This window comes from Scyliorhinus torazame, chromosome 9 (assembly GCF_047496885.1).
Source record: "Scyliorhinus torazame isolate Kashiwa2021f chromosome 9, sScyTor2.1, whole genome shotgun sequence".
Lineage (NCBI taxonomy): Eukaryota > Metazoa > Chordata > Chondrichthyes > Carcharhiniformes > Scyliorhinidae > Scyliorhinus > Scyliorhinus torazame.
Genome location: NC_092715.1, coordinates 199,123,889 through 199,148,036, shown reverse-complemented (window position 1 = coordinate 199,148,036; position 24,148 = coordinate 199,123,889). Strand labels below are relative to the sequence as shown.

At 46.0% G+C, this 24,148-nt stretch overlaps 1 protein-coding gene across 1 annotated transcript in view; it reads right to left on the bottom strand.

The window, feature by feature from the left end:
• LOC140429671 (nuclear cap-binding protein subunit 1) overlaps nt 1-24,148 on the bottom strand; it is a 134,962-nt gene that overhangs the window by 24,601 nt on the left and 86,213 nt on the right. The window contains exons 13-15 of the mRNA XM_072516959.1: nt 17,294-17,356; nt 11,876-11,950; nt 182-285 (exon numbers count right to left, since the gene is read on the bottom strand). Coding sequence (XP_072373060.1) covers nt 182-285; nt 11,876-11,950; nt 17,294-17,356 — 242 coding nt within the window. The remainder of the gene's footprint in view (nt 1-181; nt 286-11,875; nt 11,951-17,293; nt 17,357-24,148) is intronic.

The window sequence follows — 24,148 nt, the reverse complement described above, 5'->3', positions numbered from 1 at the left end:
AACTACATCAGTGTTAAAGACCAATTTCACAAGTTATGAAGTAAAAATGCTCACTTGTCTAAACCTCCAAAGCAGCTTACTTTCTTAAGTACAATTGTTAAACCAATGCATTGAACAGGTAAAATTCAGTTCTCAATATTCCTGTATGACAGAAGTCACTGAAATCATGTTCATTACTTACTGTTGCTCTCATCACCGTACTTGTATATACACAGTGGATTTGCTGGCAATAGGGCTGCAAAGTTCTCAGGTACAATATCCACTAGCCTTTGATAATAGGAAAGCCTGTGAACAAGTTAGCAGTTCATTTATATCCTTGCTATTGATTCTCATCAACTATTTCAACAAATGTAGATGGTTACACAAGAAGTCAAACTAAAATTGTTACTGGAAACAACTTCAGGTGAAATCTAATAGAGTGCGGTATTTTACTCCACTGTTTGTGAGGGAAAGGAGGAACATTACATTTAAGAGCAGAATTAGCTTTCTTTATCCAAAGATTACGAGTTAGAAAATTTGATTCGACTAGTAGGTCATCACAGGCCAGCATGAATAAAGTGAATGGGCTTTAAAGGAAGGACTACTTTAATGACAAAGGAACTGGCCACACAACATATTGGATACCCTTATTTTCTAAATGAGGCACTAGGAACTGTGAAGAAGCAAAGGGATTTAGGTTTCTTGTGCATAAATGACAAAGCAAAACAAAATGTACTATGGAGAAGAATACAAAGAGGAAATTCGGTTTCATTTGCACAGATCCTTGGTCAGAATCCAGAACTGCTTTCAATTACGGACACATCTCAAAGGGTGTATTTACCTTGGAACAGGCACAATAGAGATGTCAAATCAATCTGGCTTACAGTGTTAAATTATGAGGGCAGATTGCATAAACTGGTTTTCTCTAGCAATTAGAATTAATGTAACTGAGGTGTTTAGGATGATCAAGATATTTGAGAGACCTAATATTTGAAATAAAGAAAAACCTTTCTTTAAAACCTAATTTTTCTTTCTACCTGTTAGCACATTGCTGAGTGGCACTGGTTTGGACCTTCACGTATGCACTTAGCAAGTATTTAATACAGAACGGCATTGCAAAGGTTTTTTTTAATAAACGCATTTTATTCAAATTTGTATCAAAGTAGGTTACAGCAAATAAACACCCCGGGAAACATTCTTCCCGACAATCAACTATACAGTTTGTACAGATTTTTCTCCTTTTTCACCCGCCCCCCCCCTCGCCATCACCCAACCCCCACACCCGTGACGAACAGCTCCTCAAACACGGTCACAAACATCCCCCACCTTTTCTCAAACTCCCCTGCTAAGCCCCTTAATTCATACTCTAACCGCAGGAAGTCATACAGGTCACCCAACCATGCTGCTATACCCGGTGGCGATGCCGACCGCCACTCCAGCAAAATTCGTCACCGTGCAATCAGAGAGGCGAAGGCCAAGACATCAGCCTTCCTCCTCTACATGAGCTCCGGCTTCTCTGAAACCCCAAATATCGCCACCAAAGGGTCCGGGTCCACTCCCTCCTCCACTATCCTGGCTAAGACCGCGAACACTCCCGCCCAGAATCTTCCCAATTTTTCACAACCCCAAAACATGTGCTCATGATTCGCTGGCCCCCACCCACACCTCTCACACTCATCTGCTACCCCCTGAAAAACCCCACTCATTCTCGCCCTAGTCATATGCATCCTGTGCACCACCTTAAACTGTACCAGGCTCATCCTTGTACAAGGGGAGGTCCCGTTTACCTTTCGCAGTGCCTCACTTCATAGTCCCCAATTGATCTCCATTCCCAATTCCGCTTCCCATTTCTCCTTGATCTTCACCACCCGCTCGCCTCCCTGCTACCCCAACCATAGAACATAGAAAAATACAGCACAGAACAGGCCCTTCGGCCCACGATGTTGTGCCAAACCTTTGTCCTAGATTAATCATAGATTATCATAGAATTTACAGTGCAGGAGGCCATTCGGCCCATCGAGTCTGCACCGGCTCTTGGAAAGAGCACCCTACCCAAGGTCGCCACCTCCACCCCATCCCCAGAACCCAGCAACCCCACCCAACACTAAGGGCAATTTTGGACACGAAGGGCAATTCACCACGGCCAATCCACCCAGCCTGCACATCTCCGGACCGCGGGAGGAAACCGGAGCACCCGGAGGAAACCCACGCACACACGGGGAGGATGTGCAGACTCCGCACAGACAGTGACCCAAGCCGGAATCGAAACTGGGACCCCGGAGCTGTGAAGCAATTGCGCTATCCACAATGCTACCGTGCTGCCCTTAAGAACAAATTAATCTACACTATATCATTCTACCGTGATCCATGTACCTATCCAATAGCTGCTTGAAGGTCCCTAATGTTTCCGACTCAACTACTTCCACAGGCAGTGCATTCCATGCCCCCACTACTCTCTGGGTAAAGAACCTACCTCTGACATCCCCCCTGTATCTTCCACCATTCACCTTAAATTTATGTCCCCTTGTAATGGTTTGTTCCACCCGGGGAAAAAGTCTCTGACTGTCTACTCTATCTATTCCCCTGATCATCTTATAAACCTCTATCAAGTCGCCCCTCATCCTTCTCCGTTCTAATGAGAAAAGGCCTAGCACCCTCAACCTTTCCTCGTAAGACCTACTCTCCATTCCAGGCTACATCCTGGTAAATCTCCTTTGCATCTTTTCCAAAGCTTCCACATCCTTCCTAAAATGAGACGACCAGAACTGCACACAGTACTCCAAATGTAGCCTCACCAAGGTTTTGTACAGCTGCATCATCACCTCACGGCTCTTAAATTCAATCCCTCTGCTAATGAACGCTAGCACAACATAGGCCTTCTTCACAGCTCTATCCACTTGAGTGGCAACTTTCAAAGATGTATGAACATAGACCCCAAGATCTCTCTGCTCCTCCACATTGCTAAGAACCCTACCGTTAACCCCGTATTCAGCAATCATATTTGTCCTTCCAAAATGGACAACCTCACACTTTTCAGGGTTAAACTCCATCTGCCACTTCTCAGCCCAGCTCTGCATCCTATCTATGTCTCTTTGCAGCCGACAACAGCCCTCCTCACTATCCACAACTCCACCAATCTTCGTATCGTCTGCAAATTTACTGACCCACTCTTCAACTCCCTCATCCAAGTCATTAATGAAAATCACAAACAGCAGAGGACCCAGAACTGATCCCTGCGGTACGCCACTGGTAACTGGGATCCAGGCTGAATATTTGCCATCCACCACCACTCTGACTTCTATCGGGTAGCCAGCTTGTTATCCAACTGGCCAAATTTCCCACTATCCCATGCCTCCTTACTTTCTGCATAAGCCTACTATGGGGAACCTTATCAAATGCCTTACTAAAATCCATGTACACTACATCCACTGCTTTACCTTCATCCACATGCTTGGTCACCTCCTCAAAGAATTCAATAAGACTTGTACGGCAAGACCTACCCCTCACAAATCCGTGCTGACTATCCCTAATCAAGCAGTGTCTTTCCAGATGCTCAGAAATCCTATCCCTCAGTACCCTTTCCATTACTTTGCCTACCACCGAAGTAAGACTAACTGGCCTGTAATTCCTAGGGTTATCCCTATTCCCTTTTTTGAACAGGGGCACGACATTCGCCACTCTCCAATCTCCTGGTACAATCCCTGTTGACAGTGAGGACGAAAAGATCATTGCCAACGGCTCTGCAATTTCATCTCTTGCTTCCCATAGAATCCTTGGATATATCCCGTCAGGCCCGGGGAACTTGTCTATCCTCAAGTTTTTCAAAATGCCCTACACATCTACCTTCCTAACAAGTATTTCCTCGAGCTTACCAGTCTGTTTCACACTGTCCTCTCCAACAATATGGCCCCTCTCATTTGTAAATACTGAAGAAAAGTACTCATTCAAGACCTCTCCTATCTCTTCAGACTCAATACACAATCTCCCGTTACTGTCCTTGATCGGACCTACCCTCGCTCTAGTCATTCTCATATTTCTCACATATGTGTAAAAGGCCTTGGGGTTTTCCTTGATCCTACCCGCCAAAGATTGTTCATGCCCTCTCTTAGCTCTCCTAATCCCTTTCTTCAGTTCCCCCCTGGCTATCTTGTATCCCTCCAGCTGAAACCTTGTTTCCTCAGCCTTACATAAGTCTCCTTCTTCCTCTTAACAAGACATTCAACCTCTCGTCAACCATGATTCCCTCACTCGACCATCTCTTCCCTGCCTGACAGGGACATACATATCAAAGACACGTAGTACCTGTTCCTTGAACAAGTTCCACATTTCACTTGTGTCCTTCCCTGACAGCCTATGTTCCCAACTTATGCACTTCAATTCTTGTCTGACAACATCGTATTTACCCTTCCCCCAATTGTAAACCTTGCCCTGTTGCACGCACCTATCCCTCTCCATTACTAAAGTGAAAGTCACAGAATTGTGGTCACTATCTCCAAAATGCTCCCCCACTAACAAATCTATCACTTGCCCTGGTTCATTACCAAGTACCAAATCCAATATGACCTCCCCTCTGGTCGGACAATCTACATACTGTGTTAGAAAAACTTCCTGGACACACTGCACAAACACCACCCCATCCAAACTATTTGATCTAAAGAGTTTCCACTCAATGTTTGGGAAGTTGAAGTCACCCATGTCTACTACCCTCTGACTTGTGCACCTTTCCAAAATCTGTTCCTCCACATCTCTGCTACTATTGGGGGGCCTATAGAAAACTCCCAACAAGGTGACTGCTCCTTTCCTATTTCTGACTTCAACCCAGACTACCTCAGTAGGCAGATGCTCCTCGAACTGCCTTTCTGCAGCTGTTATACTATCTCTAATTAACAATGCCACCCCCCCCCCACCTCTTTTACCACCCTCCCTAATCTTACTGAAACATCTCTAACCAGTGACCTCCAACAACCATTTCTGCCCCTCTTCTATCCAAGTTTCCGTGATGGCCACCACATCGTAGTCCCAAGTACCGATCTATGCCTTAAGTTCACCCACCTTATTCCTGATGCTCCTTGTGTTGAAGCATACACACTTCAACCCATCTCCGTGCCTGCAAGTACTCTCCTTTGTCAATGTTCCCTTCCCCACTGCCTCACTACATGCTTTGGTGTGCTGAATATCGGCTACCTTAGTTCCTGGACTACAAATCCAGTTCCCATTCCCCAGCCAAATTAGTTTAAACCCTCCCGAAGAATACTAGAAAGCCTCCCTCCCAGGATATTGGTGCCCCTCTGGTTCAGATGCAACCCGTCCTGCTTGTACAGGTGCCACCTTCCCCAGAATGCGCTCCAATTATCCAAATACCGGAAGCCCTCCCTCCTACACCATTCCTGCAGCCACGTGTTCAACTGCACTCTCTCCCTATTCCTAGCCTCGCTATCACGTGGCACCGGCAACAAACCAGAGATGACAACTCTGTCTGTCCTGGCTTTTAACTTCCAGCCTAACTCCCTGAACTCGTTTACTACCTCCACACCCCTTTTCCTACCTACGTCATTGGTACCAATGTGCACGACTTCTGGCTGCTCCCCCTCCCAATAAAGGATCCTGAAGGCACGATCAGAGACATCCCTGGCATCCGGGAGGCAACATACCTTCCAGGAGTCTCGCTCGCAACCACAGAATCTCCTATCTATTCCCCTAACCATTGAATCTCCGATTACTATTGCTTTTCTATTCTCCCCCCTTCCCTTCTGAGCCCGAGAGCCAGACTCAGTGCCAGAGACCTGGCCGCTAGGGCCTTCCCCCCGGTAGGTCATGCCCCCCAACAGCATCCAAAACGGTATACTTGTTTTGAAGGGGAACGGCCACGAGAGATCCCTGCACTGTCTGCCGGTTTGTTTTCTTTCCCCTGACTGTAACCCAGCTACTCTTGTCCTGTACCTTGGGTGTGGCTACCTCCCTATAACTCTTCTCTATAACCCCCTCTGCCTCCCAGATGTTCCGAAGTTCATCCAGCTCCAGTTCCCTAACACGGTCTCTGAGGAGCTGGAGTTGGATGCACTTCCCACAGGTATAGCCAGCGGGGACACCGATGGTATCCCTCACTACCCACATCCTACAGGAGGAGCATGCAACTGGCCTAGCCTCCATCCCTTCTTACCTTACAGAATATAGCTGCCCTGTGGACCAACTGGACCTCCGCCCTCCGACTCTGCTCCCAGTCAGTTGCACTCGCTGTAAACTCCTGGCTCCCTTTTCGCTCTTTGCAGAAATGTAGGAAATAAATGAAAGGAGCACCTTACTCCCTCAGTCACCAAACTCTCACTATAGCACTCAAATGCACCAAATTCAGCACTCAGTGCAAACAAAGCCTGCACTGTAGGTGGATCACTTTTATACTGTGAATTTAGCCTCTGAAAACTGGCCTAATCCAGTTAACAAGCTCCAGCTGCAAGTACCTACAAGTAGAACCTTTGTTTAAAGCTGATTGAAAATTCACCTTCTTCTAAACCAAACCGCAACTTTTAAGTTAATTAACTAAATAAAAGACTAGACTTTAGATAAAAATGAACCCTTATACTCCCTCAGTCACCAAACTCTCACTATTGCACTCAAATGCACCAAATTCAGCACTCAGTGCAAACTACTTATATATATCCCCAATTCTTCCCTTCCATATCCAGAAGCAGCAGTCGCTCCAGCAGGGTGTATGCCGGCAATCTAGGGAACCCCTTCCAGAGCTTTCGTGCAAAGTCCCTAACCTGTAGATACCCGAATTCACTACCCATCGGCAGCTCTACCCTCTCCCTTAGCTCCTCCAGACTGGCGAACCCTTCCTCCAAATACAAATCCCTCTCCTTGATCTGCCCCACTTCCCTCCGTCTCCTGTATACACTATCCATCCGCCCCCGGCTCAAACCCATGATTCTCGCACAGCGGCGTTAGCACCGACATTCCCTTCCACCCTAAAATGCCTCCTCAGCTGATTCCATATCTTCAATGTGGACTGCACCACTGGGCTCCCTGAATACCTACTCAGAGCCATTGGCAATGCTGCCATCACCACAGCCCTCAAACTAGACCCCTTACAAGATTACTCCTACATCCTAACCCACTCTGCCCTTCTCCTTCCCACCACCGCCGCACCTTGTCCACATTCGCCGCCCAATAATAATGAAGCAAGTTTGGCCATGCCAAACCTCCCTGCTGCCTCTGCAGCAGGGTCCTCCCCACCCTCGGCACCTTCCCCGCCCATACAAAGTCAGAGATGATTGTATCCACTTTCCGGAAAAAGGCCTTTGGTATAAAGAGCGGGAGCGCCTGAAAGATAAACAAGAACCTCGGCAGAATATTCATTTTCACCACTTGGACTCTCCCCCCCCCCCCAACATTAAGTGCAGTGTATCCCACCTCTTAAGATCCTCCCTGGCCTCCTCCACCAGCTTCGTTAAGTTCCACTTATAGAGCCCCGTCCATTCCCTCGCTACCTGAATCCGAAAGTACCTAAACCGATCCCTCGCAACGTAAATAGCATCCCCCCTACATTAGCCCGCTGTGCCAGCTCATTCACCGGGAATACCTTGCTTTTCCCTACATTCAGCTTGTATCCCGTGAACCCTCCAAACCTCCCCAACAGGCCCATAATCCTTCCCATACTCTCAAACGGATCCGAAACATACAGCAAGAGGTCATCGGCATAGAGCGACACCCGATGCTCCCCCATCGCCAGTGGCTCTATGGCCAGCGCAAACAGCAGAGGCGACAGCAGGCACCCCTGCCTCGTACCCCTGTGTAAGTCAAAGCTTCGTGAGCTCATATCATTCGTCCTCACCCTCGCTCTTGGCGCCACATACAGCAACCGCACCCATGACACAAATCTCGGCCCAAACCTTCGAACACTACCGCCACTTCACCCAATCAAATGCTTTCTCCGCGTCCATGGCCACCACCACCTCCGGCACTAGAGCTCTCGACGGATTCATCACCACATTCAACAGCCGCTTATATTACTCGCGAGCTGCCTGCCCTTCACGAAGCCTGTTTAATCTTCTGCAACCACCCCCGGGACACAATCCTCCATCCCCCGCGCCAACAACTTAGCCAATTCTTTCACATCCATGTCCAATAGTGATATGGGTCTATAGGACCCACATTCCACCGGATCCTTCCCTTTTTTGGGGATTAGTGTGATTACTGCCTGCTTCATCGTCTCCGGCAACTCCCCCTTCTCCAGTGCTTCATTAAACGCCCCAACAGATGTGGTGCCAGGTCCACCGCTAATTCCTTATAAAATTCTGCCGGGTACCCATCCGGCCCAGGGGCCTTCCCCAATTTCATACCCCTGATACTACCCTCAGCCCCAGAGGCTCCTCCAACACCTGCCTCTTTGCTTCCTCCACCTGGGGAAATTCCAGCTCATCCAGAAACCACCCCATGTCCCCCTCCTCGGTCTGCCTCATAAAGTCCCTGTAATACTCTCTAAATGCCTCATTTATCTTCCCTGACTCTGATACCACATCCCCAGCTCCAGTCCGGATCTTCAATATTTCCCTGGATGCAGCCTGCCTCCACAGCTGGTGCGACAGCATGCGGCTCGCCTTCTCCCCATACTCGTATTGCACACCTCTTGCCCTACCGCCCTCCCCGTTGTCAGCCTGTCAAATTGCCCCTGCAACGTTTTCCTTCTCGCCAATCCCTCCACAGTGGGCACCCCTGAATATTCCCTGTCCACCTCCACTAGCTACGGGGCTGGTTTAGCACAGGGCTAAATAGCTGGCTTTTAAAGCAAACCAAGGCAGGCCAGCAGCACGGTTCAATTCCTGTACCAGCCTTCCTGAACAGGCGCCGGAATGTGGCGACTAGGGGCTTTTCACAGTAACTTCATTTGCAGCCTACTTGTGACAATAAGCGATTTTCATTTCATTTTCATTTTCACTATCTCGCTCACTAGACGGTCATGTTCCGCCCTCTTTTCCTTATTTGCACGAACCGTAAATGAGATAATTTCTCCCCGGACCACTACCTTCAGTGCTTCCCAAAAAACGCCCGCCGACACCTCCCCATTCTGATTGAACTCCACATAATCCCGAATCGCCAAACGCACTTTATCACAAAAACCTCCATCCGCCAACAACCCTGAGTCAAACCTCCACCCCGGCCTCTGCTCTCGCCCCGTACTGAACTGAATATCCAGCCAGTGGGGTGCATGGTCCGAGATAACTATCCCCGCATACTCTGCCCCCTCCACCCCAACCAAAATCTCCCGACTCACTACAAAGTAATCAATCCTCGAATACACCTTATAGACGTGTGAAAAGAAGGAATACTCCCTTCCCCCTGGGTTCTGAGAGCGCCATGGACCCACCATACCCATCCTCTCCATAAACCCCCCTAGCTCCCTTGCCATTCGTACCTTACCCATGGACCTGGGTCCACCCTCAGCTCCAGGACACAGTTAAAATCTCCTCCCATGATCAACTGGTACGTGGCCAAATAGCATTGCAAATGTGGCACAGCTTCCAAAGATTTGTTTGGAGCACAGCAAATTGCGCAATGAGAAGAAAGGCATGGGCAGGGGGAAATGATCCTTTGCCGTGCCAGTACCGGATCTTGCAGTTCTACCTCTCAGTGCTGTACAGTGTTCCCTCCAGTATTACCTTCAGCAAGTAAAGCAAAAGCTTCAGGATGTGCAGTAGTACCTTTATAGTGTTCAACATTTGACATAAATTGATTACTTTCTTCCAGAAACAATCACTGGTTGACAGCAGCTGGGTAGAATGCCTCATATATTCCAAACACCATCAAACCAACCAGCCTGGTTTGCTAAGAGGCTTGTGTGTATCAAGCATTTTTTGTTTACTGTTATTTTATAAGCAAAGAAATAAAGAATTTCCAAGATCCAGACAACATTATCTACGTTCCACTTCAACATGTCAAAGCATGAAAAGAGGAATACAATGAAGTGGACACTTCTGACATGAATGCTGAACCAATTGATGATCCTTCAACCCCAGATCAGACTTGGTTCAGCTGATTAATACGTCAATTCATTGTGTTAGATCACCAAATCCTATGGGATCAAAGCAAACGTGCAGGTTTATGAGGAACATATTGGTGGATGGCTTGGACTATACTGTCCTTTTATGAAGCAATTAAACATCTAAATAGCACCTTTACCTGAGAAAATATTCCAGAGTACCTCACTGAGAAAAACCGACAATGAGCAAAACAAAATTCAAAAGGAATGACTGTACACACATTCAAAGGTAAAGAGAGAGGTAGCATGGGCAAGGATTTGAGGAGGCTGCTATAAAGTAGGGCTGAGACAACTCAACGGTTGGGAAGGAAATCAGGAATCCAGAGACAGTACTGAAGAGCACATGCTGGGATACAGAAGTGAAGGAGATTTCAGAAGTCAGGTGGAGGGATTTATAAATGAGTAGGAGTTTGAATTCAACACATTGTGGAACAAAAAACAAATCAGTGTCTGGATGGCTATTGTAAAAGTGCAATTCAGCACATTACTCTCAAACTATTGACTCAATGAAAGAACAAAATGGCCAAAAGCAGAACATGTAACATCAAGACAAAAAGTATAATACAATCTATTCATTTCTCCATTAACTACTAAAATAAAAGTTCAAAATATCAAGACCTTGCAGAAAACGTAATAGATATCAAATCATAAGCATCCTAACCAGATACAAATTTGTATCAAGGAAAGATTCTCTAAAAGATACAAACAGAAAATGTTCATCACAACAAAACATTGCAACTAATCATACTGTAAATCATTTTAGATCGTCACGGTTTACAGGGATCTGAATTTTAGATTAAAAGATTCACATTCTGCAACATACAAGGGGTGGATTCTCCCGCAATCGGCGGGATGGCCCGACGCTGGCACCAATCACTCCAGCGTCGGGCCACCCGGAAGTTGCGGAATCCTCTGCACTTCCGGGGGCTAGGCCGACACCGGAGTGGTTGGCGCCGCGCCAACCGGCACCAAAGGGCCTCCGTGGTCCCGCGCATGTGCAGAACCGCTGGCGTGTTCTGGCGCATGCGCAGAACTGCTGGCGTATTCTGGCGCATGCGCAGAACCGCCGGCATGTTCTTGCGCATGCGCAGGGGGTTTCTGCTCCGTGCCAGCCATGGCGGAGCCCTACAGAGGCCGGCGCTGAGGGAAAGAGTGCCCCCCGAGGACTCCGGTAGACGGCCTACCAGCTAGGTGCCGCCGTGATGGACCACGTCCATTTCACGCCGGCGGGACTGGCCAAAAACGGGCGGCTGCTCGGCCCATCAGGGCCCGGATAATTGCCAGGGGGCGCTGCCAACGGCCCCTGACCGGCGTGGTGTGAACCCCGCCCGAAAACCGGCGCCGGAGAATTCGGCAGCCTGCGTCGGAGCGGGATTTACGCTACCTCCTGCCGATTCTCCGAATCGGTGGGGGGGGGTCAGAGAATCCCACCCAAGGTGTCTGGTTTAGACAGTGCAGGCATTGAGTGCAGGACAGACACAACTAAAGCTGAAAGGTTTCCAACATCCACATGCAGATGACCACAAAAGAAACTTGAAAGAGGATGTCACACAATAAAAACCTTCATTATTAATATAATTTTTCCTTAGCCGAGTAAGACAAAAACATTCCGCAAGAAACTTCATATTTGTTCCTCCCAACCGCATTATAGTACAAGTTATACATGTCTACGTACGCAACATCCTTAAACTGAATTACTTAGGAAATATGTGCCGGGATTTTGGGGATTCTCTATATCCCAGAAGTTTAATTACTCATGCCGTTCAATTAAACATCCAACTCCCCTCATGACAAATTTAGCAGGGTTGATTTTGAAAAATCAAGAATTAGTAAAGTTGATAAAAATAAATTTTTATTTACCTCATACATTTCTCCAATACTTCACGCAAAAACTTTGGTTTGGCTTGGTCAGGGTCCAGAGCCAAACAATCAGACCTGTTTGTTCATGCGTGTGTGGGTGGGACAAAGATAGAAAAAGAGAAGACAATGAATTATTTATGTACCCTGGAATAAAGTCCAGAAACATGGGCGAAATTCTCCGACCCCCCGCCGGGTCGGAGAATCACCGGGGGCTGCCGTGAATCCCGCCCCTGCTGGTTGCCGAAGTCTCCGGCACCTGAGATTCGGCGGGGGCGGGAATCGCGCCGCGCTGGTTGGCGGGCCCCCCCGCGCGATTCTCCGGCCCGGATGGGCCGAAGTCCCGCCGCTAAAATGCCCGTCCCGCCGGCGTAAATTAAACCACCTACCTTACCGGCGGGACAAGGCGGCGCGGGTGGGCACCGGGTTCCTGTGGGGGGGTGCCCCCACGGTGGCCTGGCCCGCGATCGGGGCCCACCGATCCGCGGGCGGGCCTGTGCCGTCGGGGCACTCTTTCCCTTCCGCCTCCGCCACGGTCTCCACCATGGTGGAGGCAGAAGAGACTCCCTCCACTGCGCATGCGTGGGAATGCTGTCAGCGGCCGCTGACGCTCCCGCGCATGCGCCGCCCGGAGATGTCATTTCCGCGCCGGCTGGCGGGGCACCAAAGGCCTTTTCCGCCAGCTGGCGGGGCGGAAATTCGTCCGGCGCCGACCTAGCCCCTCAAGGTTGGGGCTCGGCCCCCAAAGATGCAGAGCATTCCGCACCTTTGGGGCGGCGCGATGCCTGTCTGATTTGCGCCGTTTTGGGCGCCAGTCGGCGGACATTGCGCCGTTTCCGGAGAATTTCGCCCATGTTTTAGAACAGGGTCAGCCAAACTGTGACCAAGGGACAGGCAGCCCCAAGATTTTAGCTTGTGGAGCTCGGTCATATTCAAATTTATCTCTTATTCATTGATTTGTCCTGCTGGAATTTGGTGGACATGTGTTCATTTCAGTGAATAAATTCTGAAGAAGGGCACAAAGACTAATGGGAGCAACCATTAAAACGTTATGGATTAGATTTTGCAGTCAGCAATGTAGCAATAGGTCCCTGTGGCACGGTTTTCCCCATTTCCGATGTCAAATTGAATCTGGCACCAACACAAAGAGATGGCCTGGTGTCCAGCAACAGTGATGTCACAAAGCAGGGTAAGCAGCAATTCATATTGAAATATTCTCACAGACTGCACACCTGGAAGTAAAACCACTTAATCTCTTGTATTTTTCATTTTCGTTTGATAGCAAAATAAATGATTGGGGTATACATATAGGATTAGAGTAGAAGCGAAAATATTGTCAACTTTAGAAAAAAATAGAATAGTAAAATACCGCATAATTAAGAAATCAACAAATATACAATTACTCCTTCTGGGCTACTGAGAATGTTTAGCAGTAATTCTGAACAGTATGCTGTTAACACTGGGTAGACCACATTCAACAGGGTGCAACTTTTTACACAAGACTATAAGCATAATGATGAATCATTGACAGCGACATTTGGATTTCTGCACTTAACTGCTTGTGTATGAACTTCAGAAGTCGGTCAGTTTCAGAGGAGTAATGAAGACAATGGCTGACAGCTTTTGCCATCATTACTATTGCAAAATTCAGGCTTATTTGTGTTGACCAAGGTTCCACAATATGTGAACAATAATGGTAAAAGGTTTGCTCCCCCATTTCCACTTTAGTGCTTGCCCCTTTATTATGATCCCAGACCAGACCCCAACAGTGGCTTGGATACTGAACTGAAACTCCAATATTTTATTTTGTAAGACTGTGCGGAAAGAATACTTTGCTCAGGAGCAATTCCACGAAGAAATAGAGATTAAAACAAATATCTTTATGATGATTAAACTCTTTAATCACACCCAAACATTGTTTACGATTATCCCTTAAATAATACTGCTCAATGCAGGAAATATCATACCCTTAATTACTATCTCTATTCCCAATTAAACAACAAAAAAGGAGAAAAATACAGCTTTCAATCCATGCCATACCGCAATAGCAGATTATACTTGCTTTCCAGAACAGATTTGGCTCCTTTTAGAATCCCTGCAGACTCTGGCTTCAAAAAGCTGTTTCAACTGGTTTGTTTCAGCTTGGATACCAGCTAAGTAGGCCTTAATTAGGTTTACGGCCTACCTATGCGAGTGTGGCTTGGTCCCGCCCATTGTGGGTGGTGTCCTGATCCCAACGCCTCGCGGGACCTGGGTAGATTCTGCGAGATGTCGTGGCTGTCGGGAAGCCCGCAGGAGGCTTCACTCGGCATCTACCGGCCACGCTGTGCTCCCATTGGAGTGCGTCGTGGCCTGTAGATCACGCTCTATTACTCTTTTTTAAACTATCATACTGTGAGCAAAAGACCTTACTTGTGGTCTAAAAGGTTAGTCAAATCTGAACTTAACTCCAAACACTTTCTCAAAATGTCTGAATACCATAGCTCCACCCAGCAATGATATCGTCTCCCCAAGCTAAAAACAAATCAACTCCCCTGATAGCCCAGATTGTTTTTACTCCAGTCAATTTTACCTTTTGGCTCCTAAAAGCTTTCTGGTCTTGCAAAATAAAATTATTTTTAAAAACATGACTATTGCAGTTCCAGACGCTCTAATCCCAGGCTTTTAAATTGCCAAATGTTTATAATCCAATATCTAAAATCCTGCATTTTTTACACCTTATACACCCATTTGATCAATGAAGGTGACCCCAGACTCCACTATTCACAGTGTAGTGGATCAATATAGACAGACTATACCCCCTCATCAAGACACTTAAAAACCATATTCATGTACAGGGATACTTCAAGAATGCACACAAGAGCTGCAAGTCTCAACGCAATAAGCAAATTGTAACCAGTGGAGTGCCAGAGGGATCAATACTAGGGTCTCAATTAGAACAAGTCCTTGCTTTAAATTGTCCCACTTTATGTCATTTCACTTTAAAGTGCAGTCTTTACAGCCAGTATTCCTGATCATGTTGATCATCATTTTCCATTTAATGCTATTGCATACCATTTTGCGTTGTTGTTGCATATGTTGTTGTGTTGCCTCATGTTGATGTGACACCTGGACATATGACCCCCGATCAGCGCCATTTTAAAGCAAGTGCGATCAGAGGTGTTCATTTGCATTGGAGGAAGCTGAGATTAATTTTTAAAGCTGAAGCAAAGTTCGCAAGAAAGAATGTCGAAAACAAGTTTTTTTTCCCGCAAGGAAGAAGTTGAAGCCTGGGCTTTTCATTTCGGTGAAAAGGCCAATTTCTTGACTCAGCAAGCTGATTTTTTTCAGAGCACCAGGGGTGCCTGATGTGCACCTTTACAGTGGATAAGCCAGGGAGGCCATTTAAAGTTTGCGAGAGAGAGACATTTGCTATTTTACGAAGGTAAAATAGCTTTCCTTGTCTCAGGGCTTGTTTGGGTGAAAAATGCAGGGTGCAGTACATACCTTTCAGGCAGCTAACTGCAATCTTCTGATTAATTTTGGAGACCCTAAGTCTGGCCTTTGTTTAACTCTGCAGCAGATGAGGCACAGAGGCCATTTAAAGTCAGCGAGGAAGCCCAGCGTCAAGGTGCTAATTCTCAAAGCCACCTCCACTGAAATGCTATAGGGATGTCCTCAAGGCATCCCTGAAGAGATCAAACATTGTTGGGAACGCAGAGGAAAAGTCACAGCATCGGAGGGAGTGAAAAAACCCCACCAAACAACTCATTAGAGTCTGCGGATTGCGCATTGGACTTAACATTATATAACATGGATTTATACAGTATTTCTTTTATATTTAGTGATTTATTTTATTTTGCAAGTTATTTCAACTAGGAATGCACAGTACATATAGTATTTCAACTTGTTCACTGGTCATGATTTTCAGGCACCAACTACAAATTTATTGTATTTATGATCTATGTTAAATGATTTGGATGAAGAGGCAGACTATATTATTGCCAAATTTGCTGATTATACAAAGATAGGTAGGAAAGCAAGTTGTGAAGAGAATAAAGAGTCTGCAAAGAAATAATAATAATAATAATAATAATAATAAGTTATTGTCACAAGTAGGCTTCAATGAAGTTACTGTGAAAAGCCCCTAGGTTATAGATAAGTTAACTGAGTGAGAGTGGGCAAACATTTGGCAGGTGAGAGTATAATGTTGAAAAATGAGGTTGCCCACTTTGTCAGGAAGAATAGAAAATCAAAATATTATTTAAATGGTGAGATTGCAGAATGCTGCAGTACAGAGGGATTTTGTAGCTTTCAGACACGAAAAGTTAGCATGTAGGTACAAGTGATTAAGAAGGTAAATTGAATGTTGGCCTCTATGCAAGGGGGTAGAGAATAAAGTAAAGAAGTTGTGCTGCAATTATGCAGGGCATTGGTGAGACCACATTGAGAGTACTCTGTACAATGTTGGTCTCCTTATTTAAGAATATATTTGCATTGGAAGCAGTTCAAAAAGGGTACATAAGACTGTCTCCTGGGATGGAAGAGTTGTCTTATGGGGAAAGGTTGAGCAAGTTGTATCTGTACTCACTGGAGTTAGAAGATTAAGAGGTGATCTCATTGATACATACAAGATTCTGAGGGAATTTGACACATTGAAGCTGAAAAGATGTTCCTCCTCATGGGGGAATCTAGAACTAAGGAGCACAGCTTAATTAACGACGAGGAGGATTTATTTTCTCTCAAAGGGTTATCGGGCTTTGGAATTCTCTTCCAGAGACAGAAGCAGAGGCATACTATCCAATGATGCAGAACCTCATGCCCTCATATCACAGCAGGACACATCACAACCAATACAATCCTGTTCTCCTTCGACTCATGCCCACAGGCAATTCCAGCAAATGTGACTAATTAGTTATCAGGAATGGGAACCCACGTTAATTTTCCACACCAAAGCCACTTTCAACCAGCATCAATCGGAGGAGATCAGTTAACTCAGCTAGCCTGATGGTGAAAGGCACCAGGACAATATATCTTTAATTATGAATATTTAAATTTCCTTCTCTTTACTTAAGTTTCAAGGGGCCATACACAAACTGCAGCCGAACGGATAAACAAGTAGCTAGATTTCCAGGTTCCTGCTATGCGTTGGATAGTCACCAGGTGGTGTGAAGAGCTGTTAGGCAATGATTTAAGCCCTACCTTCCTCCACTCCTGCCTTGGTGAGTCAGGGTGATATCTCTCCTGGTGGCTTCCGTCTGATTTGAACCTCAGAATAATGAAATCAAACCTAGTGCTACCTTGCTGCACCAAATACTCTGGCTCAAACATCAGTGCTGCCCTTTTACACAAAATTTCAAAAGGCACCAGGTTCAATATTGTAAACGTGTTCAGTTACTGCTAATCAGCCCCTCAAAATAACTACAGAGCCTCAATACTTACCAATCATCCCAGCTCCATCTGAATTGAAAGTTACTCAAATGATGAGAAAACCAGTTGATAAATCTGGAAAGGAACATTTGAACCATAGGTTAACAACATTTGGGGTAATGGAGGTTTGACGATATCGGGAAACAAAATTGGGAGGAAAGGTTGAAGTGTGATAATGTAACAAAAAGAATGCATGTTATGACTTTCCTGTTGTATTGCTGTGGACTGGAGGTTTTGTAATGCAGTGGGCCAGAAACTCTGGATTGAAGTCTCACTTCAGGACTTGATTGCAGGGGAGGTGTTCTTTATGTGGCAAAACTGGTTTTGATCAGCCTGTTAATCATTCCAATACATCTGATGGCAGGTGGTTATAGCAGGGTGTTCCCTAGTCAGCCACACTGCAGAAGGCAACAGCAAACTTCTGCAGTATTTTGCCAAGAGTAATCATGGACCAATCCAAAGGGTCGAGGATCGCAAATGCTCTCTTAGGGCATGATGCCTGAATGGAGGACTGCTGTGTAATCTATCCCTAATATTGATGGAAACATTTCAGACATCAGACCTCATTGCACCAACTCCAACAGAAATGGCCAGGTAGATATCCCATCAAAACTGCTTATGGGACGAAATTTTTTTTAATTAGAAACAAATTGAACAACCTACTTTTTCAAGATAATAAGCTAGCTTTTCCCAGACATTCTCTATCTGTTTACAGCATGGCAAACAATTACCAACTTGTTGCAAAAGCAAAGATGATTAGATTAAACAGCCTTGTAATAATTCAAAATGTTCCATTTTCTAGTAAGGTGATTTAATGAAACGATAATAGTCATAAGACTACTGTCCCAGAGCAATGACAATTTAAGCAGCTTTGAAACAAGGCTAGCCCATGACCATCACATCCATCTGGCAATGGCTCAATAACTGTCAGTTTGCTTTTTCCCAAAAGAAAATAAGTAAAAGCTAAACAATTTATGTAGGTTCCCCATCAACTTTCAGTTTTGTAAATATAATTTCTTCACTTGTTGATCTTTTTTGTTTTGTAATTAATTCTAATTGATTACTTCACATTGATATTTGTTTATAATCAAGATGGCGTGAAAGGACACCGTGCAAGGGCCGCTCATTAGTTGCGAATCAGAAATTATTGGGCTGAGGATTAGAATAATTATGTTGAACATTATTTTACAGCTTATTATACTGTATATTCCACCTGAAGACTATTTCAGTTTGGAAGACAATCTACAGGTGTTATTATAAGAAACTTGTCTGGATATTGCTCGTTGTAATTGCCAAGAACTAAAATGTAGTGGGAAATTGAAACCGGTGGCATTTGGATATTTGCCAGATCAGTTTTTCAGCAAGATTGAATTTAATGTAATAATATGTTTCCATTTTAAGGGTAAATTTGTACAAATGGTTCATTTGGCTCATTTTTACATAGAATAACCCAGCATCAGCCAGCACAAAAATAAATGGAGGATATTGTGTGTTTTTCCCCCAAGCTCGAACTACTGTAAACTCAGGTAAAGTTGGGCACAATAAGGCTGCCAACATCCTTGCAATATCAATTTATTGCATATATATCTGATTCTTTAAGTTACATTGCAGTTTATTCTGAAATTAATGAGCAATAGGAGATTCAATCGTGACTTTCCAAAGGATGTCGTACAATTATCTAAGTAGAAAACATTTGCAGAGTTAAGGGAAAAAGATGATATACTGGGATTTGGCCTCTTGGAAAATGAACCAAGTTATTATTACAGCATCTGGGACACCATTTTATTTAAGATTATGTTAATGGAGCTGTGGGTAACACCCATTGCTTGCCCTCTCTCTGATGTGATAATGAATGGAGCTTTAGATATTTCTCATTGCTCACTCTGTTTCATGAATCTACCGGATTTACAAATATTTACCTGAAAATGTACGAATCCACAGCACATACAATGCTGAAATTATGGCATGAGTGACAAGCCTCCCCATTTTAATCGCCTATAATGTAATCATTTAATGTATATATAGGATTATATTCATTGAAGTTTAGAAGAGTGAGAGGGGATCGCATAGAAACTGACTAAATTCTAACAGGAATAGACAGGGTGGATTCAGAAAGAACGTTCCTGACGGTGGGGAGTCCAGAACTAGGGGTCCTAGTTTGGGGATAAGAGGTCAATCTTTTAGGACTGAGGTGAGGAGAAATTTCTTCACCCAGAGTGTGGTGAATCTGTGGAATTTGCTTCCACAGGTAGCAACTGAGACCAAAATGTGTAATTTCAAGAAGGAATTAAATGTAGCTCTTGGGGCTAAAAGGGTCAAGGGATATGGGGGGGGGCTCTCGCTGGCCATGTACTCCACAGTGGTGGTGGCGGCTCTGAGAGTTTGGGGGCAGTGGCGGAAGCATATGGGAGTGGAGGGAGCGTCCGTGTGGGCTTCAATTTGTGGCAATCACCGATTTGTCCTGAGGACGTTGGATGGGAGATTTCGGAGGTGGCAGAGAACAGGTATTGAGAGGCTGGGGGATCAGTTTATCGATGGGAGCTTTCCTTGTTTGGAGCATTTGTAGGAGGTTTTGCTATCTGCAGGTGAGGGACTTTGTGCGAAGGCAGGTTTCGACCTTTCTATCGCCACAGGGGATACAGGAAAAGGTAGTTTCTAAAACGGGGGTGGGGGAGGGGAAGGTCTCGGAAATTTATAAACAGCTTATGGAGTGGAAAGGAACCCAGATAGGGGAGGTGAAGCGCAAGTGGGAAGATGAGCTGGGTAAGGAGCTGGAGGCAGGTCTGTGGGAAGATGCTCTGAGCAGAGTTAACACGTCCTCATCATGTGCCAGGCTCAGCCTGATACAATTCAAGGTGGTTCACCAGGCACACATGATGGTGGTCCGGATGAGCAGGTTTTTTGGGGTAGAGGACAGGAGTGTGAGGTGTGCAGGAGGGCCCACAAACCAAGTCCACATGTTCTGGGCATGTCCGAAGCTGAGGAGATTCTGGCAGGGATTTGCAGTTGTCATGTCCACGGTGCTAAAAACGAGGGTGGCGCCGAATCCAGAGGTGGCGATCTTTAGAGTGTCAGAAGACCCGTGAGTCCAGGGGGTGAGAGAGGCTGGCGTTTTGGCCTTTGCCTCCTTGGTAGCCCGGAGACGGATCTTATTAGCGCGGAGAGAGTCGGAGCCCCCAGAAATCGGGGGTATGGGTTAGCGACACGGCCGGGTTTCTCAGGCTTGAGAAAATTAAGTTCTCGTTTAGCGACTTCTTTGGGGAAAACAAACTCAGATACAATAAAGCGGGGGGGGGGGGGGGGGGTTAGTGAATGAGGGGGGTAAGATGAGTTCGTTTAGTTCAGGCGGAATCCGTGAGGTGAGATGGAAGGACTTGGGAATTGTGTGTATAAGCTATGTTGGTGGGGTATGGTTGTTGGTTACGTTATGGGGTGTTACATGCTGAATTATGTTTATATTTGTATTTGTATCTTTTGTGGTTATAAAACCATAAATGCCTTAATAAAATGTTTGTTTAAAAAAAAGGGATATGGGGGGGGGGGGAAAAGAAGGCAGGATCACGGTATTGAACTTGATCAGCCATGATCATAATGAATGGCAGAGCAGGCTCAAAGGACTGAAAGGCCTCCTCCTGCTTCTATTTTCTATGTTTCTGATGGGCTCAGTGTCTTAAAGTGCTATTAGTCGTTCAGTTAGGAATAAAAATTGAAACAAGCCTCTTTTATCAGCTGCCAGGAAATGAAAAAAACAAATATGCATGCAACAAATTGATATTGCAAGAAGTTGGCAACTTCATCGTGCCCTCGTTTATTTGAGTCCACAGTAGTTAGGAGTTTGAGAAAAACCATACAATACTCTCAATTTGTATGCTGACTGATGTTGGATTATTCGGAGTAAAATGTTCCAAATAAAACAAATGGACAAATTTACCCTTAAAATGGAAACGTATCACTGCGCCAAATCCAACCTGCTGAAAAACTGATCTGGCAAATATCCAAATGCAACTGGTTTCACTCTCCCAATGCCATTTTGTTTTTGGCAGTTGCAACAAACAATATCTAGACAAGTTTCTTGAAACATCTGTTGATCGTCTTTCAAACTGATACAGTTTTCACATGGATTGTGCAGTATAATGTTAAGCTGTAAAGTAATGTTCCAACATTATTATTTTATCGCTCAACCCATCAATTACAGATTTGTGACTAATGGGGCGCGATTCTCCGCTCCCGCGCGGGTTGGGAGAATCGCCTGGCGCGCCATTTTTCCCCCGCGACGCCATCCCCGCGATGCACCCAAGCGGCGAGAACGGCCCCATCGAGTTCTGCGCGGCGCAGGCCGGAGAATCACCCGAGAATGCACCCAAATGGCGATTCTCCGGCCCGGATGGGCCGAGCGGCCTGCCCAAAACGACGGCTTCCCGCCGGCGCCATCCACACCTGGTTGCTGCCGACGGGAACAGCGCGGGAGCGCTGGGGGGGGGGCTGTGGGAGTTCTTTCACCGGGGTAGGACTCAAAAGGGGTCTGGCCCGCAATCGGTGCCCACCGATCGGCGGGCCGGCCTCTCTGAAGGAGGACCTCCTTTCCTCCACGCCCCGCAAGATCCATCCAACATCTTCTTGCGGGGCGGCCTCGGGGAGGACGGCAACCATGCATGCGTGGGGTTAACACCGGCTGGCGCCGGCCAACCCGCACATGCGTGGGTTACGGCAGTTATGCGGCGGATGACGCAGCGCCGTTTTGATGCGGCGCCAATGCCTGGCGCGTGCTGACGACGCTGCTTTCGCGACACGTCCCCCGTGTTTCTCGCGGCCCCGATCCTAGCCCATTTCCGGGCCCTGAATCGGTTGAGATCGGGGCCGTTTCGCGCTGTCGTGAACCTAGACGGCATTCACAACGGCGTGGGCACTGAGTCGCGGGAGCGGAGAATCGCGCCTATGAGCAGGTCTTGTTTTAGCACTGGTGTTATTTCACACTATCTTGATTATAAACAAATATAAATTAAATTAAAATGATATCTTCAATGTGAAGTAAGGAATAAGAATTAATTACAAAATAAAAAAGATTACCTCAAGTAAAGGAATAAATATTTATTTTAAATTAAGGGAGATGGGAATCCGACACAAATTGATTAGTGTTTACTTTATTTCTCTTGTAAAACAGCGAGCTGACTGCTATTGAACTACTGCCAGATGAAATGGGCTAGCTTTGGTTAAGGCCAGATCTAAGTTAGCTCAGGAGGTAATTTCCCCCTCTTTCTCCCCACCCCCGAGAGAATAGCAGACCTTTGGAATAGGCTGCTGGTTCATGCGGTGGACAGCAATTCATGAGAGCTGCTTGTGACAATAAGCGATTTTCATTTCATTTCATTTCATTTCTGGCTAAGATAGGCTTCAATACATACAAGTAGTTATTTTAGAGAATTCAGAGTTCGAGTGATCTCTCTGGCTACTTCTGATCAGCTGGATGGGTTAAGGAGGAATTTTCCATATTTTCCTTCTTCAAATTTTCCTCAGTTTTTACCTAGCCTTTCCTCTCGTCCATTGATTTGGGTACACTGAAGGGTGTATATATAGTGATCGGCAAGGTAGTACAGGCTGGGTGCACCAGAGGGTCTGTCATTGTTCATATGCCCAGCTTAAAGGTGGTCAATTCAGCTACAGTTCCACTAATGCTAGTCGGCCTTGCATAAGCGGGTATTGTTCAGTTCCGTGCCCAATAGTTAAGCACCCAAAAGGCCATTTTTTTTAAAATAAATATTTTATTGAAAATTTTTGGTCAACCAACACAATACATTGTGCATCCTTTACACAATATTATAACAACACAAATAACAATGACCTATTTTATAAACAGAAAATGAATAAATAATAAATAACAAAAATGAAAACTAACCCTAATTGGCAACTGCCTTATCACAAGTAACACTCTCCAAAAATATAATTTAACAGTCCAATATATAATTATCTGTCGCAACGACCTATACATATTATACAGTATATATTAACAACCGAGAGTCCTTCTGGTTCCTCCTCCCCCCCCCCCCCCCCCCCCCCCCCCCCCCCAATCCTGGGCTGCTGCTGCTGCCTTCTTTTTTCCATTCCATCTATCTTTCTGCGAGGTATTCGACGAACGGTTGCCACCGCCTGGTGAACCCTTGAGCCACCCCCTTAGGACGAACTTAATCCGCTCTAGCTTTATAAACCCTGTCATGTCATTTATCCAGGTCTCCACCCCGGGGGCTTGGCTTCTTTCCACATTAACAATATCCTGCGCCGGGCTACTAGGGACGCAAAGGCCAAAACATCGGCCTCTCTCGCCTCCTGCACTCCCGGCTCTTGTGCAACCCCAAATATAGCCAACCCCCAGCTTGGTTCGACCCGGACCCCCCACTACTTTTGAAAGCACCTTTGTCACCCCCATCCAAAACCCCTGTAGTGTCGGGCATGACCAAAACATATGGGTATGATTCGCTGGGCTTCTCGAGCACCTCGCACACCTATCCTCCACCCCAAAAAATTTACTGAGCCGTGCTCCAGTCATATGCGCCCTGTGTAAATACCTTAAACTGAATCAGGCTTAGCCTGGCACACGAGGACGACAAGTTTACCCTGCTTAGGGCATCTGCCCACAGCCCCTCCTCGATCTCCTCCCCCAGCTCTTCTTCCCATTTCCCTTTTAGTTCATCTACCATAGTCTCCCCTTCGTCCCTCATTTCCCTATATATATCTGACACCTTACCATCCCCCACCCATGTCTTTGAGATCACTCTGTCCTGCACCTCTTGTGTCGGGAGCTGCGGGAATTCCCTCACCTGTTGCCTCGCAAAAGCCCTCAGTTGCATATACCTGAATGCATTCCCTTGGGGC